At 38.4% G+C, this 15,504-nt stretch overlaps 3 protein-coding genes and 2 long non-coding RNA genes across 8 annotated transcripts; 3 read left to right on the plus strand and 2 right to left on the minus strand.

The window, feature by feature from the left end:
• The first annotated feature begins 2,574 nt into the window (after positions 1-2,574).
• LOC124349184 lies at positions 2,575-3,436 on the plus strand. 2 transcript variants are annotated; one of them, XR_006920198.1, is made up of 4 exons: positions 2,575-2,671; positions 2,780-3,075; positions 3,138-3,205; positions 3,274-3,436. It is a non-coding gene; the product is annotated as an uncharacterized LOC124349184 (long non-coding RNA). The 2 variants fall into 2 exon arrangements; XR_006920197.1 differs by having other exon boundaries at positions 2,622-3,075.
• Positions 3,437-5,957: 2,521 nt separating this feature from the next.
• Positions 5,958-7,768, minus strand: LOC124349173. 2 transcript variants are annotated; one of them, XR_006920181.1, is made up of 6 exons: positions 7,665-7,768; positions 7,261-7,506; positions 7,131-7,198; positions 6,829-7,062; positions 6,514-6,765; positions 5,958-6,448 (listed from the first exon to the last, which is right to left on the minus strand). It is a non-coding gene; the product is annotated as an uncharacterized LOC124349173 (long non-coding RNA). The 2 variants fall into 2 exon arrangements; XR_006920180.1 differs by having other exon boundaries at positions 7,261-7,556; positions 7,665-7,765.
• A 229-nt stretch (positions 7,769-7,997) lies between these two features.
• On the plus strand, positions 7,998-10,492 carry LOC124348919 (kinesin-like protein KIF21A). 2 transcript variants are annotated; one of them, XM_046799319.1, is made up of 8 exons: positions 7,998-8,221; positions 8,290-8,471; positions 8,502-8,672; positions 8,731-8,979; positions 9,051-9,459; positions 9,529-9,754; positions 9,819-10,116; positions 10,180-10,492. In XM_046799319.1, exons 1-8 carry the CDS (start codon positions 8,105-8,107, stop codon positions 10,367-10,369), a joined length of 1,842 nt encoding a protein of 613 aa, XP_046655275.1. In that variant the 5' UTR covers positions 7,998-8,104; the 3' UTR covers positions 10,370-10,492. The 2 variants fall into 2 exon arrangements, with proteins under 2 accessions (XP_046655275.1, XP_046655273.1); XM_046799317.1 differs by having other exon boundaries at positions 8,290-8,672.
• A 158-nt stretch (positions 10,493-10,650) lies between these two features.
• Positions 10,651-11,419, minus strand: LOC124349102. Its single transcript, XM_046799614.1, has 4 exons — positions 11,308-11,419; positions 11,140-11,240; positions 10,924-11,075; positions 10,651-10,852 (listed from the first exon to the last, which is right to left on the minus strand). The coding sequence occupies exons 1-4, from the start codon at positions 11,374-11,376 to the stop codon at positions 10,662-10,664; spliced, it is 513 nt and encodes a 170-aa protein (XP_046655570.1). The 5' UTR covers positions 11,377-11,419; the 3' UTR covers positions 10,651-10,661.
• A 691-nt stretch (positions 11,420-12,110) lies between these two features.
• LOC124348887 (methylmalonyl-CoA mutase, mitochondrial-like) lies at positions 12,111-15,470 on the plus strand. The gene is made up of 14 exons (XM_046799262.1): positions 12,111-12,302; positions 12,359-12,519; positions 12,589-12,783; positions 12,845-13,028; positions 13,084-13,218; positions 13,288-13,485; positions 13,547-13,855; positions 13,916-14,105; positions 14,169-14,278; positions 14,349-14,501; positions 14,576-14,671; positions 14,748-14,894; positions 14,959-15,175; positions 15,248-15,470. Exons 1-14 carry the CDS (start codon positions 12,246-12,248, stop codon positions 15,331-15,333), a joined length of 2,238 nt encoding a protein of 745 aa, XP_046655218.1. The 5' UTR covers positions 12,111-12,245; the 3' UTR covers positions 15,334-15,470.
• The last annotated feature ends 34 nt before the right edge of the window (positions 15,471-15,504 follow it).

Below are 15,504 nucleotides of genomic sequence, written 5' to 3' on the forward strand. Positions count from 1 at the left end.
AGATGACTATGTCATCTACTGTTTGTGCAAGTTTCAAATAACAATTGCCAAAATTTAATTTTTGGCAATTTTTTCAGTGCCACAACCTTTAGTATTGAAACATATGGCGGAAAGGCCAATGTTTCCAAACTTAAAATCTATTGATTTTTGGGTAAAGTGCTAATCACAAAATTTTCTAAAAAATCAAGATGAACCTATTGTTCCCTCTAGAAGAGGATTTTTTAAGTTTTTCTTTGCGATAACTCAAACGTGAGTTATCGCGAAAAAAGGGGAACCCTTTTGCCCGTAAACCACTGTGTTAAAAGCGCGGAAACACTCGTCGTGTTTCCAAACTTAGTGTGTGAACTTAATATGTGAAGAGAAGAATGAAGAACACATCAAACAGACAAAAAAAGGAGGACAAAAGAACACGACGAACATACAAAAATGGAAGATGAGGACGAAGAACACGACGAAATTTTAAAAATTGAACATTTGCACAAATGCCGGAACTACCTGTTTGGCTTCTGCAAACTGGTGGTTTACAACGTCCTAACTAGCGTTTCTAGAAATCGCCGCAAATTTACGAACAACATGCATGAACAAGACAAAATAGCGGTTACACAGTTTTTTCAAGAAGTATATTTGGAGACAGTGAAAAGGGTATCCCGCCGTGGTAAAGAATGGGAACCGCTATTAATATACATAAATTCATAAGCTCCAACAAAGGATTTCGCTGGCGGGCAAGAAATCCACGGGCAAGGAAATTTGCATTACAGTTACACTTAACATTAGGCCAACTGATGACCGACCCTGGACGGGCTTACGTTACTAGTACTAAATAAATAAAAACACGTGAGTTTTTTCTCGAACAGAAACTGTTGTTGGGGTGGCCGAGGTGTGGCCCGAGAATTGAGCCTGAAAAATTGGATATGAGCGTGACAATGTTCCTTTACTAAGCTTTAAATTTTTCCGAGTCTACTAGTCTAGTGAATCCAGACGTGTAAGCTACTGGTTAAGCGAAAACGACACAGGTCTGCTACCCTCGACACTGGCTACCTCAACACTGGCTACCCATACGACCGACAATGGCTACCCAGACACTGGCTACCCCGACACTGGCTACCTCCCGATTTGCTACCTCTATAAATCGACACCTGCTACCCTCGACACTGGCTACCTCCCGATTTGCTACCTCTAAAAATCTACACCTGCTACCCTCGACACTGGCTACCCAGGAGGTCGACACTGGCTCCCTCAACACTGGCTACCCATACGGCCGACAATGACTACCCCGACACTGACTACCCCAACACTGGCTACCTCCCGATTTGCTACCTGTAAAAATGTACCCAATTTCTAGGCAACATTTCTTAGCTGGAATTTTAGGTGCATCATGGATCCTTCTCAACACGCAATAGGGATATGTGCGATGTAAATCAATCATTGATCTCTAAAAATTGAAGAAGGAGAATAAAAGGCATGCGATCATTCACCCACCAGACACCATTCCCATGGCCACACTTCACACCAGCACCTATGATACCAGCCTTTGATACGTGCTGGTCTACACCAGCACCCATGATACCTGCCTGTGGTATTGTACCTAACCTAGTGTAGCCTAGCCTTCGGTGAGTGTGGCCATGGGGGCAAAAATCGCATTGCCGAAATAAAAAAAGATGTTACAGCTAAGAAATTGTTTGCAGTTGGTTTACGATGTGATCATGCGAAGCAACGTAGTTTTTCTATTCTAGTTACAATGGAAGTGAATCAAAATTCCTACATTAGGAGATGATATGGTTTTGTAAGCCTTAATAGATTTGGAAAACCTCCTTACTTCGCATGATCTCATCAATGATTGATTTACATCGCACTTATCCCTATTGCGTGTTGAGCTGGATCCATGCACCTAAAATTCCACCTGTTGCCTAGGAATTGGGTACATTTTAAGAGGTATCAAATAGGGAGGTAGCCAGTGTCGGGTAGCCAGTGTTGGGGTAGCCATTGTCGGCTGTATGGGTAGCCAGTGTCGGGTATCCAGTTTCGAGGTAGCCAGTGTCGATCCCCTGGGTAGCCAGTGCCGATCCCCTGGGTAGGCAGTTTCGAGGGTAGCAGGAGTCCCCATGCCGTGTGGTTAATGATTAGCAAATTGTATATGTTTGTTGCTATGTAGACAAGAATCGAGTGCAATAACGTTCTTTAGATTACAAGATTAGATCTCTACTCAATTACATAGGCGTAGAGTATACGGGTGGGCTCTGGGGCTCGAGCCCCCCCCCCCCTTTTTTATTTTGTGATTGACTGTTTGTTTACAAATGTCGTAGGCGGCTGTCGTTTGTCATTTGTTCTTGACTGTCCCTAAGCTGCGAAAGTTAAACAACGCGAAACGCATAAAACGCGGAACAGCTGTGCGAAAAGGACCGAAATTTTGGGACCGTTTCGCGCGGGAGCAAAATCCGAAGGATACTTAAGTTTTTGCACTAATCTAACTATAATCTGTATTTGACGGGTTTCATTTACGATATAATATTGTTCAATGTCCGATGAAACCATTTTACAAAATTTTGACTTGGCAACCAACCGACGGTTCGGTATGGAACGCCGTTTGTAGCAGCGAAAACAGACACCCTTTTTTCTTTCGCACCCCTCTTTGTCTCGTTGTCTGCTTTAGTCGTCTGCTAACCGTTGCCAGGTAATCCTCCCGCAGCGTTTATTTTTTTGAATTCAAGTTATTAAATCCACTTTATAATTAGATATTTATTACTTCTATTTAATTTTAATATTTTTTCGCATTTATTAGTATCTCCCTTTTACTTAATTTTCATATATTTGTGAACAAAACAACACCAGCCCACACAGCTGACTGCTCAGGGCTCACAACAGTCGGAAGCCATTCATCGAGCCATTCACGTGCTCATTGTAATTATCAGAAGGAGCATGCAGTTTTAACTGTGTTTTACCTGTAGTCCAGGAGTGATTATTCTTAAAGACATTTCATTAAAATATAAGATAAATTGTGATTTCAACATCGAGGAAGAACCGCGTTCTTTTTGGAAAGCATTAAGGCTTTTTGTGTTCCTGTCAACTATTGGGCAAGTAATTTTACAACAAATTGATTTCTTTCATTCTTGTAATCCTAATGTTTTCATTGTTAACAGCTTGTCACTTTTCAAGACACCAGTTATCATCAGTGTTATACTTTTTATTTGTGACAACTACTGGCCTGGTAATTTCAGTTAATGTGGTTTAGATTCCTTCATGTAGTCTAATTTAAATGTCTTCTTTGGGTATCAGCTTGCTTTTTAGTGATGGAACCAATGAATATTCCAATATCTCAGGAAAAACTCTTACAACTTGTTGACTGGGATTTTTCAGTAAAACATATGGCAAAATGGTTCGGTGTGTCCCGCTGGACAATACTCAGAAAACTAAAGCAATTCAAAATTTCTCGAAAGAAATTTTCTAATTCTACTATTTCCCGGAAGACCAGGAAGAAATAAAATTATCGAACGCTGGTTTGGGTTCAAAAGTTATTGAAGTTCCCCTGAACCAATCAGGCAAAGAAATGAAAAATCTGATTCACTCGTAAGCAATAATTTATTCTTGTTAAACATATTTTTCTGTGACCATAAATATTTTTTCCTTGTGCATAGAAACTTTCCGTCTTTAAAGGGAGACTTCATCATTGCATGTAGATTGAAAAGAGGAGATAAAGTTCTAGAACCTGTCTTTAAAGAAGTACCGACAATGGCTCAGCTCTTACAGGTATATGTAACAATTTCAATGTCGAATTCATTTTCGTTATCTTACATTTTTTTTAGAAAGCTCCGACAAAAACTAGCACAATGTATGTCGTCCCTTACGAGGAAATTGATATCGCTGATCGGGAGGAACGAGTCCGATGTTCAATATGCAATAATTACATTAAGGTTTCAAAGCGATTTGAACACCACTTGAAGTGCTCTGAGAAAAATAATGCTTAACTTCCATGAATGTGATGCTATTAATTCAGTGCCAGTTTACACCAGGCCAAATTTTATGTAATTCAATTATCATTGCCACTATTCAATTGCAAGTTCTTCATTGCTGCAATTACCAGGATGTGTGTTTTTAACTTTAACCATTTTGTTTGAATGTTTTTATGTAATCCAGTTATTGCGGAAGATTCGGCTCATGTTTGTTTAACAATACAACGAACTGAACCACATTTTGCGTTTTTTAACTATTACAAAAATGCATCAATGAAGTCTACAGTGGCCGTAATAATATTTAAAGATATTCCGGAGAAGTTATAGTGATTTCATACAAGTAAACATTTGTAAAAGTAGATTCGATAAATGCCATTTCTTCTAAATTGAAAGTATATATCTGAAAGCTTAATATTTTGGTGTTCGGACTTTCGAAATGTGATCCAAGATATAACGAGGAACAGCTACCAGATTGATGAAGGCAGCGCTGATTGTGTGTCTTATCATTTTCCACTCCTTATGGATTGAAAAGAGTCCTGAATAGCACGTTGTTTTCAAACAACTCTACTAAGGACCATCTGCTTTCTTACCTACTTAAGTTTTTTCTTTTGTGAATTTGAAACGTAGTGTTGCTTTTATGGTTATTATTTCGCCGTTATGCCCTATATCATCCGTATTTTATTTTCTTCCGCGATCCCTACAGACGAAGAAAAAGAACAAGTAGCGAGAGAGGTGTTCACGCCAATGCCACGTGGAAAACCCCATGCTGTTCTTGCTCTTAAAAACCATTAGAGGAAAAAAATACGTTCAGCAGTTAGTCGTTCACTCTTTATGATAATAAACGTAGGAGGACTCCACACAGAAAAACTGTTCCATTATAGCAATGTCCCCATCACTGTTTTTGGAATGAATGATTGAAAGAAGCAAGATGTTATTCATCCCAGGCAGTATCAAAATCCCGCATGCTGGGATATTCCGACGCGGTCAGAAAAATACCATTGAATATTTCTGAAAAGAACAATCATATTTCGATTAAATGTAACGGGAAAATGAAAAAAAAAACTTCCGCATGGAAGAATCTCTTGTTTAATCGTATAGGTATAAAAATTTGTTTGTTTTCTGACCCAGTGAGCGTTTAGAAGATGGTGGGGAGACGCGGGATAAAGATGATGAGAAACGACATGCATGGAAAAGAGAAGTAGGCTACAAACGAATAAAAGTCAACGCACGGATGTATGTTGGGGGGAGCGGGTGGTGGGAAAAGTGCTCTATCTTGATACATTAACAGGAGTGTATAAATTCAAGATCGCTAAAGAAAACTAATAAAGACTCACATGTGTGTACTCGCCCTTCGGCAGAAAATTACAAAAATATTATGATGAGAACGTTGAACCACCAAAAGAGATGATCACTAATAATCTATTTGTTGATATTTTCTGAGAATGCGGATTGAGGAAATAAATAAGTAGCGTAAATTTCTTTGCATCCCATATTTAACACCGGCGTATCACCCGGTGTTTTGTTTTGGTGTAAAATAACTTTCGACAACTAATGACGGGATATATCGTAACTCATGGAATAACATGTAAAGTTAATTCTATGGTTTCCAAGGAATCTTAATTAAACCGCCGCTCTTTGTATTAATTTTTTGGCTTAGAAAAACAGCCCATTCACTTCACATCAACCCTTTTAGCCATTTGAAGAATATGTAACATCAAAAATTTTTCTAGTACTGTTCTGGAGAGTCCGTAACGATCCTATTGTATTGTCAAGAGTCACAGAATCTTAAGCGCAGCAGTTTTCCACGAAGTCTTTAAACAGCAGGTCACACCGGAACACAACCTACCAGTTTTATCTACATGCTAATGTTCACAAGCTACCCAATTTGGTTATTCTCTATTATCATATTTATTATTACAGCACACTTTACTTGAACAGAAAGTAAAGAAAATATAAAGGTTTTCTTAAAAGTGTAAATAAGGTCAAAGGTGTTGAAATACGAACACTGAATTTTTCATCGATTTCCCGTATATTATGAGAACAGTACCATACATAACGTCTAAACGTTACTCATTGCGTTCAGTACATAGCGGAAGGAAAGGTACGTTTCTACGGAATTTTCAAATGTAATTTTAGTGATTGGGAAATGGTTTCTCAATTCCGCCAAGGTATCTTCAGATGGACAGACAATATCAGGCACTTTGACACCACGAACTCCTCTGATGCAATGATTTTGTATGGTATTTACAAGTTGCATGTCGACATCAAATTGCTGCAATTCTGTATAGCTTTTCCCGTCTACCAAGGATCGTCTTTTCAATTCTTCTATTCCTAAAGTGAATAGTTGAATGGGAGATAAACCCTCGGTGCGGAGTTTGTGGGAGTCCCACATAGCACAGAATTCATCTAAAGATTTTTCAATCAGGGATCGGAAAACAAAATGTAGTGAAAATATGTCCATGTTGTTCGAAACGTCCAGGATTCCTTCACCTTCCATAAGACTGAAATTAAGTGAGCATTAAAAACCACATTCTTTTCCTTCACACAACATATTTAGAAAACTTACTAGAATAATTCTCTGAAAGAGGATAGGGCAACACGTAACACTTCCCTCCATATTCGTTCAATTCTGGTGTTGTGAACTGACCGACCGCTGATGAAACTGGCCCGATTACCACCCCTTGTAAGGAACATCAAATGAGCAACACCAACATTCTCCTTTCCTTTAAGATTTCATGAACACATTTTCTTATACGCCATCGTTGGACAAAGACACCTACATTTGTTTTGAGGTGGTGTCTCAGATATACATCTCCTCCTGCAAAGGAAAATCAAACAATTTAAATGAAACCACGGAAATTAAATTTAAATATAAAATTACCCATATTTGGTTTATCAGCCAAGACATTTGCTATGACTTGCATGAGGTCACAATCATCAATATTAGAAAATTTCTTTCGAGAAATTTTGAATTGCTTTAGTTTTCTGAGTATTGTCCAGCGGGACACCCCGAACCATTTTGCCATATGTTTTACTGAAAAATCCCAGTCAACAAGTTGTAAGAGTTTTTCCTGAGATATTGGAATATTCATTGGTTCCATCACTAAAAAGCAAGCTGATACCCAAAGAAGACATTTAAATTAGACTGCATGAAGAAATCTAAACCACATTAACTGAAATTACCAGGCCAGTAGTTGTCACAAATAAAAAGTATAACACTGATGATAACTGGTGTCTTGAAAAGTGACAAGCTGTTAACAATGAAAACATTAGGATTACAAGAATGAAAGAAATCAATTTGTTGTAAAATTACTTGCCCAATAGTTGACAGGAACACAAAAAGCCTTAATGCTTTCCAAAAAGAACGCGGTTCTTCCTCGATGTTGAAATCACAATTTATCTTATATTTTAATGAAATGTCTTTAAGAATAATCACTCCTGGACTACAGGTAAAACACAGTTAAAACTGCATGCTCCTTCTGATAATTACAATGAGCACGTGAATGGCTCGATGAATGGCTTCCGACTGTTGTGAGCCCTGAGCAGTCAGCTGTGTGGGCTGGTGTTGTTTTGTTCACAAATATATGAAAATTAAGTAAAAGGGAGATACTAATAAATGCGAAAAAATATTAAAATTAAATAGAAGTAATAAATATCTAATTATAAAGTGGATTTAATAACTTGAATTCAAAAAAATAAACGCTGCGGGAGGATTACCTGGCAACGGTTAGCAGACGACTAAAGCAGACAACGAGACAAAGAGGGGTGCGAAAGAAAAAAGGGGTGTCTGTTTTCGCTGCTACAAACGGCGTTCCATAGTTCGGCCCACGCAGCCCCACACAAATCTCGAAGGCCGACAGCCCGACACCCAGTGGCGTTTTTCTCAAAAATTAAATTAAATTTGCTCGGAGAGAAACTTTTCTCATTATTTCAATCATAGATAAAGAAGACTGGTGGTGGAAGACTGGTGGTATTTATCTATGATTTCAATTATTCAATGTTTAATAATTTTAGTTCATCAATCAAATCGGCAACAGCGTCTAGCAGACAGTGCAGACACTCACCCGAATGTCAAAACTGTTGTTGTTGACGTTGCCGCTGTGGATCGTATACCTTTGCAACCCTAGAGTTTTCTTAATATCACTGTTGATACTGATATGTCTGTTATAAGTCCTACTGATAAGCTCATTCGTAAATTGCGTAAGAAGCTGCGTCAAATTGAAAATCTCGAATTTCTCGGCCGCTCCAATCTAAATGAAGAAGAACTACTGAAGGTATCATACACATGCCAATTATTTTTATCGTCGGTTTCTGTTTTTATTGTTGTTTTTTCTAATGTAAGGTCAAACAAAAAAATGCCACTAGAACTGAACTTGCTAAAATTTTAAAACAAGTTGGGGAAACTTGTGTTTTTCCCAAACCTGAAGTTGATGTTAAACAACAAGAAACAACAAGTATTTTCGTACCATCAGAGAGAACAGACGTAGTAATAACTCCTGAGAAGAAAACTAACACTGAAATAACTACTGAAAAGAAAATTGATGCCAAAATAAATCCTGAAAAGAAATCTAAAAATGAAACAGAGAAGAATCCCACATCTATACCACTTTTAGAAGTGCCTTTACAGTCTAAGAAAGTAAAGCCCTTAAAAGATCTCCAAAGTAACACACCCACCACCATTTTAAATCCAACCATTACTGAAACAATGAAGCGTCCATCAATTGAGTATATTTTGTTACTTAGACATCTCTGCTAAAGTGATTAAACAACTGTTCTTCTTTAGGGAAAGTACATCTTCAGCGAGCCCAGAGTCATCACCTGTTAATAGCTCACAGACAAAGAAGCCTAAAGCAGAAATCCCTGTATCACAAGAGCCTAAGAAAACTAAGCCCAATAGTATGCAAAAGGAAATAAAAAAATCTCCTTCCACCAAAGCTTGGCATGAAACTCCATTTCTTCTGAATATGTTGGAATCTCACAATGACATTGTATGTTGTGTTGACTTGGATGAAAACTACATAATCTCTGGAAGGTACTGAATTTTAGTAGTTTGAACTAAATTAAAGTAACGGCATGATTTGATTATTTTTGGTTTTGTTTTAGCCGAGATACCTTGGTTCAGGTATGGTGCGCAAAGACTGGCTCTGCATTGATGGACTTGCGTGGACATACGAATACGGTTACTTGCGTTTGTCTCTTGTCGGCAGAAGAATCGAAAAATCTATGTGCAGTTGCAGTGTTGTCTGGAACTACTGGCGAAGAAGCAGGTCCTAGATTGGCTCTTTCGAGTTCATCAGATTGCTGCTTGAAGCTTTGGAACTTGGAAAATGGCTCGGCTTTGCGTTCCATTTACACATTTAGCGCAGTTACGGCTCTTTGTTACTTGCCTGCTCAACAGTGCTGCGTCGTAGGAAGTGAAGGAGGGAAGCTAGAAATCTATTCATTTCTTGAAGAGAACACTCATGCGCTTTTTTCAATCAAAACTTTTGAAAGTTCCGTATCTTATATAAAGGTAATCGTTAAACGTAAATTCTACTAATTTGGACTAGTAAATAAAATCATTCCTTTAATTGTGTGATAGCTACAAGGTGACAACTTAATCTGCTCGTCCCACGATGGTTTCATTAGTGTGTGGTCACTTAAAGGAACAGAACTGTGCCGACTCTTCAAATCAGATGATCTGGTATCTGAAACTGGTGTCAGAATCTACTCTCGACCAATTCTCAGCCTTGCCGTGAATTCAACTCATCCATCAATTTTCTATGGCGACGAAGGGGCAAGTGTCAAAATGCTAACATGGAAAACAGGTAGCTTGAATTAGTAATTACTATTTATAATTTAATTAGTTTTATACGTCTTTTGTTGATTTAGGATTTGTGAAAAAGCTGCGAAATCACGTTCACGATTTCGGGATAACCAATGCCATTTACGTAACTAAATCATTCCTTCTCTCATCTTCCATTGATCTTGATACGGGAAACTCTTCCGTTAACGTCCGATCTTTACCCGATGGCAATTACTTGGGCACTTTGAATATTACTGGTGTTGGGCGTATTGTCTGTCTAGCCGCCACAGAAGACACAACGGACCAGTCTCTTCGATTGGTTGTTGGAGGGACAAAATTATTATTACTAGAAACAAGAGGAATTGGATGTCGTCGTTCTCCGAAGTAAGTCATTTCGTGAACTTTAAGTTGAAGATGAAGATTTAATAGTCTTAATTATCTACGCAGGAAGGACAGTGTTCTCAATCCCCAATTCATAAAAGAACTAAATTTACCCGTTGGGGATTCTGAAGACGATTCCAGTAGTTCTTCTGACGAGGAATTTCTGCAAGATCAAGAAGAATTAGCTAATTCTGATGAAACTGATGAGGCACACAATGAATCTGCACAGAATAGCTCGTGGTGCACTATCCTCTGATAAGTCGAGTATATTTTGTTAAATTTTTTAACTGGTCCATATTAAGAATCAAAGTATAAAGCTATTAATAATTACTTCATCTTGCTCAACACTTTAAAATTTAAAACGGGAAAGAAAAGAAAACGATTATTTCAGGGATGTTGCTGGGTTTGATAATTTTTTCTATTCATTCAGTATAATCAACATTCATTAACACTCAAGCGAATTCATATATTTGAAGAAACAGCAGAAGACAATGGAAGCTCTTTAAATTGAGCAATAAAATTTTTATCGTTTTTTCAAAACTTCCAACTTATGATAAATTGTGTCCATTGGTCGCGGCGGGTGTTATGGTGACCACTACTGGAATGTTGGTCAATGCGGGTGCTTCATTTTGTTTTTTGTGGGGTTCAATCCATTTAGCGTCGTGAATTAATATTGTATTCATACAGAGCGCTGCTACTCCGTAAATGAGGAACAGCGAATCCAGGGCTATGCGGCTGCCTAGAATATTATTAAGATGGGGAATTGTAAATTTCAAATAAGAAAGATTTCAATGTTCTGTTGGTCCTTACAAATAGAATGCCCCATGTACAACGTCGCACCACAAGTGTACCCGGAAGAAATCATGTCTCCGTACAAAGTAAAAGACCAGATATAAAGGCAGATCATGATAATTCCACTCATGGCGGATAAAATGGAAAAAACTAGGACCATAATGTTGTGCCTGAACAAGTCGTATGAATAATTTAAAACGGTGTTTCCGCAATTTTTAGTTTTTAATTTACAACCTTTTAATGATCACAACTCCCGTTACCATAACGAACATTCCTCCCCACAAACCCGAACCAGTCGTGTCCATTGGTAGAGAGTACATCACGATGGCTGAATACTAAATGAATTCATTCACCGAAAAAATAATTAAGTAAAGTCTATAATAACTGGAAAAAATTTCTTACCTCTGTCATAATCATCGTTATGCCAAGAAGAATATCAAAAAAGCCGAAAACTTTCACTCGAGTTTCCATTTTTCTGCTACTTGCGAAAGCGACGCTTGAAAAGTACTGAACTATTGTCTGGCCATGACGTTTATCTTAATTCCAGATTTCGTTTTTTTTTAACTTATAAACATTTTTATTTGATATCGAAACGTTTTTTTAGTCCATTATGTCTGTCCAGTTATCTGTTCGCTTTGTATTGACAGTGTCAGGTGGACGTAAGTCGTCCACCCTTCGATTACCAGGGTCAGTCCTAAAAAACTCTTCCTGGTTTTTATCTGATTGTACTTTGAACTCAAACGAAAAAAATTTAATTGGTCCATTTGAGAAAATTATTGTTTTATTTTTGAAAATTGCAAATTGTTTCAATTTTCCCGTAATAGTTACGACTATAGGTATAGGTAAATCAGAAAGATGAAGTGCATTTTAACGTGCTTCAATTTGTGCGTTTTAAAAACTTCCGGTTTGGAGTCTTGACTTGTAAATAAATCATCATAAATTCATAAGAAATATAAAATAAGAGTTAAATTCATTGACGCGGAGGTTAAGTGGATGGGAGAAGGGAGATGTTTACCATCAAGGAATGGCAAGTGTGATGGGAGGTGTGATTACCATCACGATATTAAGGGGGAAATACATAAGGTATTCACGCAGTCATTTCCGGGAAAATAACTTAAATTCGCGTTTTTCTATTCCAAAAGTCCATCTAGCGGTCGTTTTAGATACGAGCAACTAAACTCCACTAGCAGACGATTTTGAAATTTCTTAGGCGACCAGTGTTTTGCAGTGTTTACATTTTGCTGCACAATTTCCCTCCATTTGTTTTCGTCTCCAACACGTTCTTTATTCGATAAGGCGCAATTGTAACAAAAAGTTGGTTATTGAAACTGTCTGTTGCCATGGCTTCTTTTCTTTTGAGATATTCTAGCTCACTTCGTTTAATCTCAGCGTCGCAAGTAAAAAATATTTTCCAACATTCATAAATAGTTTATTGCATAAATCTTTTGCTTAGGTGAGCCAATTCAGATGTTTGCATAGACAGCCTCTTGATCCTGAGTGGACAGCCTTGGCAAAAAAACAGTTGAAAGGTAAAAATCCAGAGGAAGAACTTCTCTGGTATACATCAGAAGACATCACTTTGAAACCAATCTACACAAAAAAGGATGTTGAAGGGTACATAGTAATAAAATGTTATTAAACTTCACTGATCATAAGAAATCCTAAATCTTTTAAAACAATCAGGCTTGAACATGAGTTACCGGGAAAGTTTCCTTATACTCGTGGTCCATATCCTACAATGTACTCCCAAAGGCCATGGACAATCAGACAGTATGCAGGTTTCAGCACAGTCGAGGAAAGCAACAAGTTTTATAAAGAAAACATTAAGGCTGGTCAACAAGGTTTGAGTGTGGCTTTTGATCTTGCCACTCACTGTGGGTTAGTAAACACATATTTTAGTCTTTATTTTCTGATATACCTAATATTCTTTGTATGTTAGGTATGACTCTGACAATCCACGAGTTTATGGTGATGTAGGAATGGCTGGAGTGGCTATTGACAGTGTTGAGGACATGAAAGCACTCTTTGATAGTATTCCTCTAGAGAAGATGTCTGTCTCTATGACAATGAATGGGGCTGTGATTCCAGTTTTGGCAATGCATATTGTTGCTGCCGAAGAACAGGTATGCAAATACATGTTTAAAAATAAATAAGCTGGTATTGATAATATGTTAACAGGGTGTGAAAGCGGAACTCTTATCAGGGACGATTCAAAACGACATTTTAAAAGAATTCATGGTTAGAAATACCTACATCTACCCTCCAGCTCCCTCCATGAGAATCATTGGTGATATCTTTAGTTACATTTCTGCGGTACAAAAATTTATTGTGATGTCGGCCATCATTCGGCGTATTGTTGATTATTATCATTTTTACATACAGAAAATGCCCAAGTTCAACTCAATCAGTATATCTGGTTATCACATGCAAGAGGCTGGTGCCACTGCAACTCTTGAACTGGGATTCACTATGGCCGATGGCATTGAATACTGTCGAACAGGCTTAAAATCAGGTTTAACAATCGATGCGTTTGCACCACGTCTTTCTTTCTTCTTTGGCATTGGAATGAATTTTTACATGGTAAACAAATCTTGTAACATTTTAAATCCCTTGAATTTGTAATTATCTGTGCTTTGAACAGGAAATCGCCAAGCTAAGAGCAGCTCGTCGTCTCTGGGCTCATTTGCTCCAGGAAAATTTCAGTCCAAAGAGCCAAAAATCGTTGGCATTGAGGACTCATTGTCAGACGTCTGGCTGGTCACTGACTGCTCAAGATCCGTATAATAACATTGTCCGCACGACAGTTGAAGCTATGGCTGCCGTTTTTGGTGGCACCCAGTCCCTTCACACCAACTCATTTGATGAAGCTTTGGCTTTGCCTTCCAAGTTTTCTTCCCGCATCGCTCGTAACACACAAATCATTCTACAAGAAGAAACAGGAATACCAAAGGTAAGATCTCTAAAATGTTTTTAAATTGTTTTAAATATTTATGGGAAGTTCTCTCAATAGATCATCGATCCATGGGCCGGCAGTTATATGATGGAGAACCTAACTGATGAGGTTTACAACAAAGCAAAACGAATTGTGGATGAAGTGGAGCAAATGGGTGGTATGGCCAAAGCTGTAGCTTCTGGCTGGCCAAAATTGAAAATCGAAGAATGCGCAGCTCGTCGCCAAGCTCAAATTGATTCCGGCTATGGTACTTTTAATTTATTTCCATTCTGACTGGCAAAACTTAATCGCAAATATTTGAATTATTCAGAAACAATAGTTGGAGTAAATAAATATCAACCCGAGAACCCGGAGCAAGTAGACGTTTTGATGATCAACAACGAAGAAGTTCGAAACAAACAAATTGATAAAATCAACAAGGTAAATTCTACTTTGCTAACCAAACATTTAAACTAAAATATTGAATCTGTTATTCAATTATTTATTGCAGGTTAAAGCAACCCGTGATTCGGCCAAGGCAGAACAGTGTCTCAAAGCGATAACAGATTGCGCTGCCGATGCCGAGGGCAATTTATTGGCCTTGGCCGTCGAGGCTTCTCGTGCTCGCTGCACCGTAGGCGAAATAACCCAAGCCATGGAAAAAGTAGGAAAAATCTTTTCTTTATTTTTCTTCTTTGATTTCTACGCATTCTAAAAATGGGGCTTGGTAACCAACAGGTGTTTGGTCGTCACGTAGCGCACGACACGATGATATCTGGGGCCTATAAAAGTGAATTCGCCGACAAGGAGCAGTTTGAAGTAGTCGCCAAAAAGGTAGATTGAACCAAATTTGAATTTGCATGTCAATTCCAAATGATAATTCAACCGGCGAGGGCGATTCCCGTGATAGATTGATGAGTTGGTGGCCTTAGAAGGTCGTCGTCCACGCATCCTGGTCGCCAAGATGGGACAAGACGGACATGATCGTGGCGCTAAAGTTATCGCTACTGGATTCGCTGACCTTGGCTTCGATGTTGACATCGGCCCTCTATTCCAGGTGTGTCTCTTTCGTTATTCCGGGTGCCCCCCAGTAGAAGTTAATGGTTTTCACTTGTTAAAAGACTCCGCGTGAAGTTGCCCAGCAAGCCATCGACGCTGACGTTCACGTCGTCGGAGTTTCATCGCTGGCGGCTGCCCATCGGACTCTTGTACCCGAATTGATTAAGGTCTTGAAAGAGATGGGCAGATCAGATATTCTCGTAGTCGTCGGTGGTGTTATTCCGCCACAGGATTACGACATGGTTTTCGAAGCTGGAGCGTCTGCCATTTTCGGACCTGGTGCGTTTCTTTTATTTTTCCCATCGAATGTTTTAATGGATATAACTTTGGGACTTTTTTCTGGGTTTATAGGCACCAAGATTCCGGTGGCAGCGCTGCAAGTCGTCAACTTGATTATCAACGGATTGAACCGAAAAACTGAGTCATCCGCCAATTAAGTAAACACCTTAAACAGATTAGCATTTTTCTAATTACCCCACAAGTTGATGTGTCCAACAATCAGAGATGTTAACGCGATTTTTTCTCCTAATCTTTTTTATGTTTTAGCCGTAATATAAAGTTGGAATATAGTGAGGATATGTGGTTAAAAGATATCGCTTGCATTGGTC

The sequence above is a fragment of the Daphnia pulicaria genome, chromosome 7, assembly GCF_021234035.1.
Source record: "Daphnia pulicaria isolate SC F1-1A chromosome 7, SC_F0-13Bv2, whole genome shotgun sequence".
Taxonomy (NCBI): domain Eukaryota; kingdom Metazoa; phylum Arthropoda; class Branchiopoda; order Diplostraca; family Daphniidae; genus Daphnia; species Daphnia pulicaria.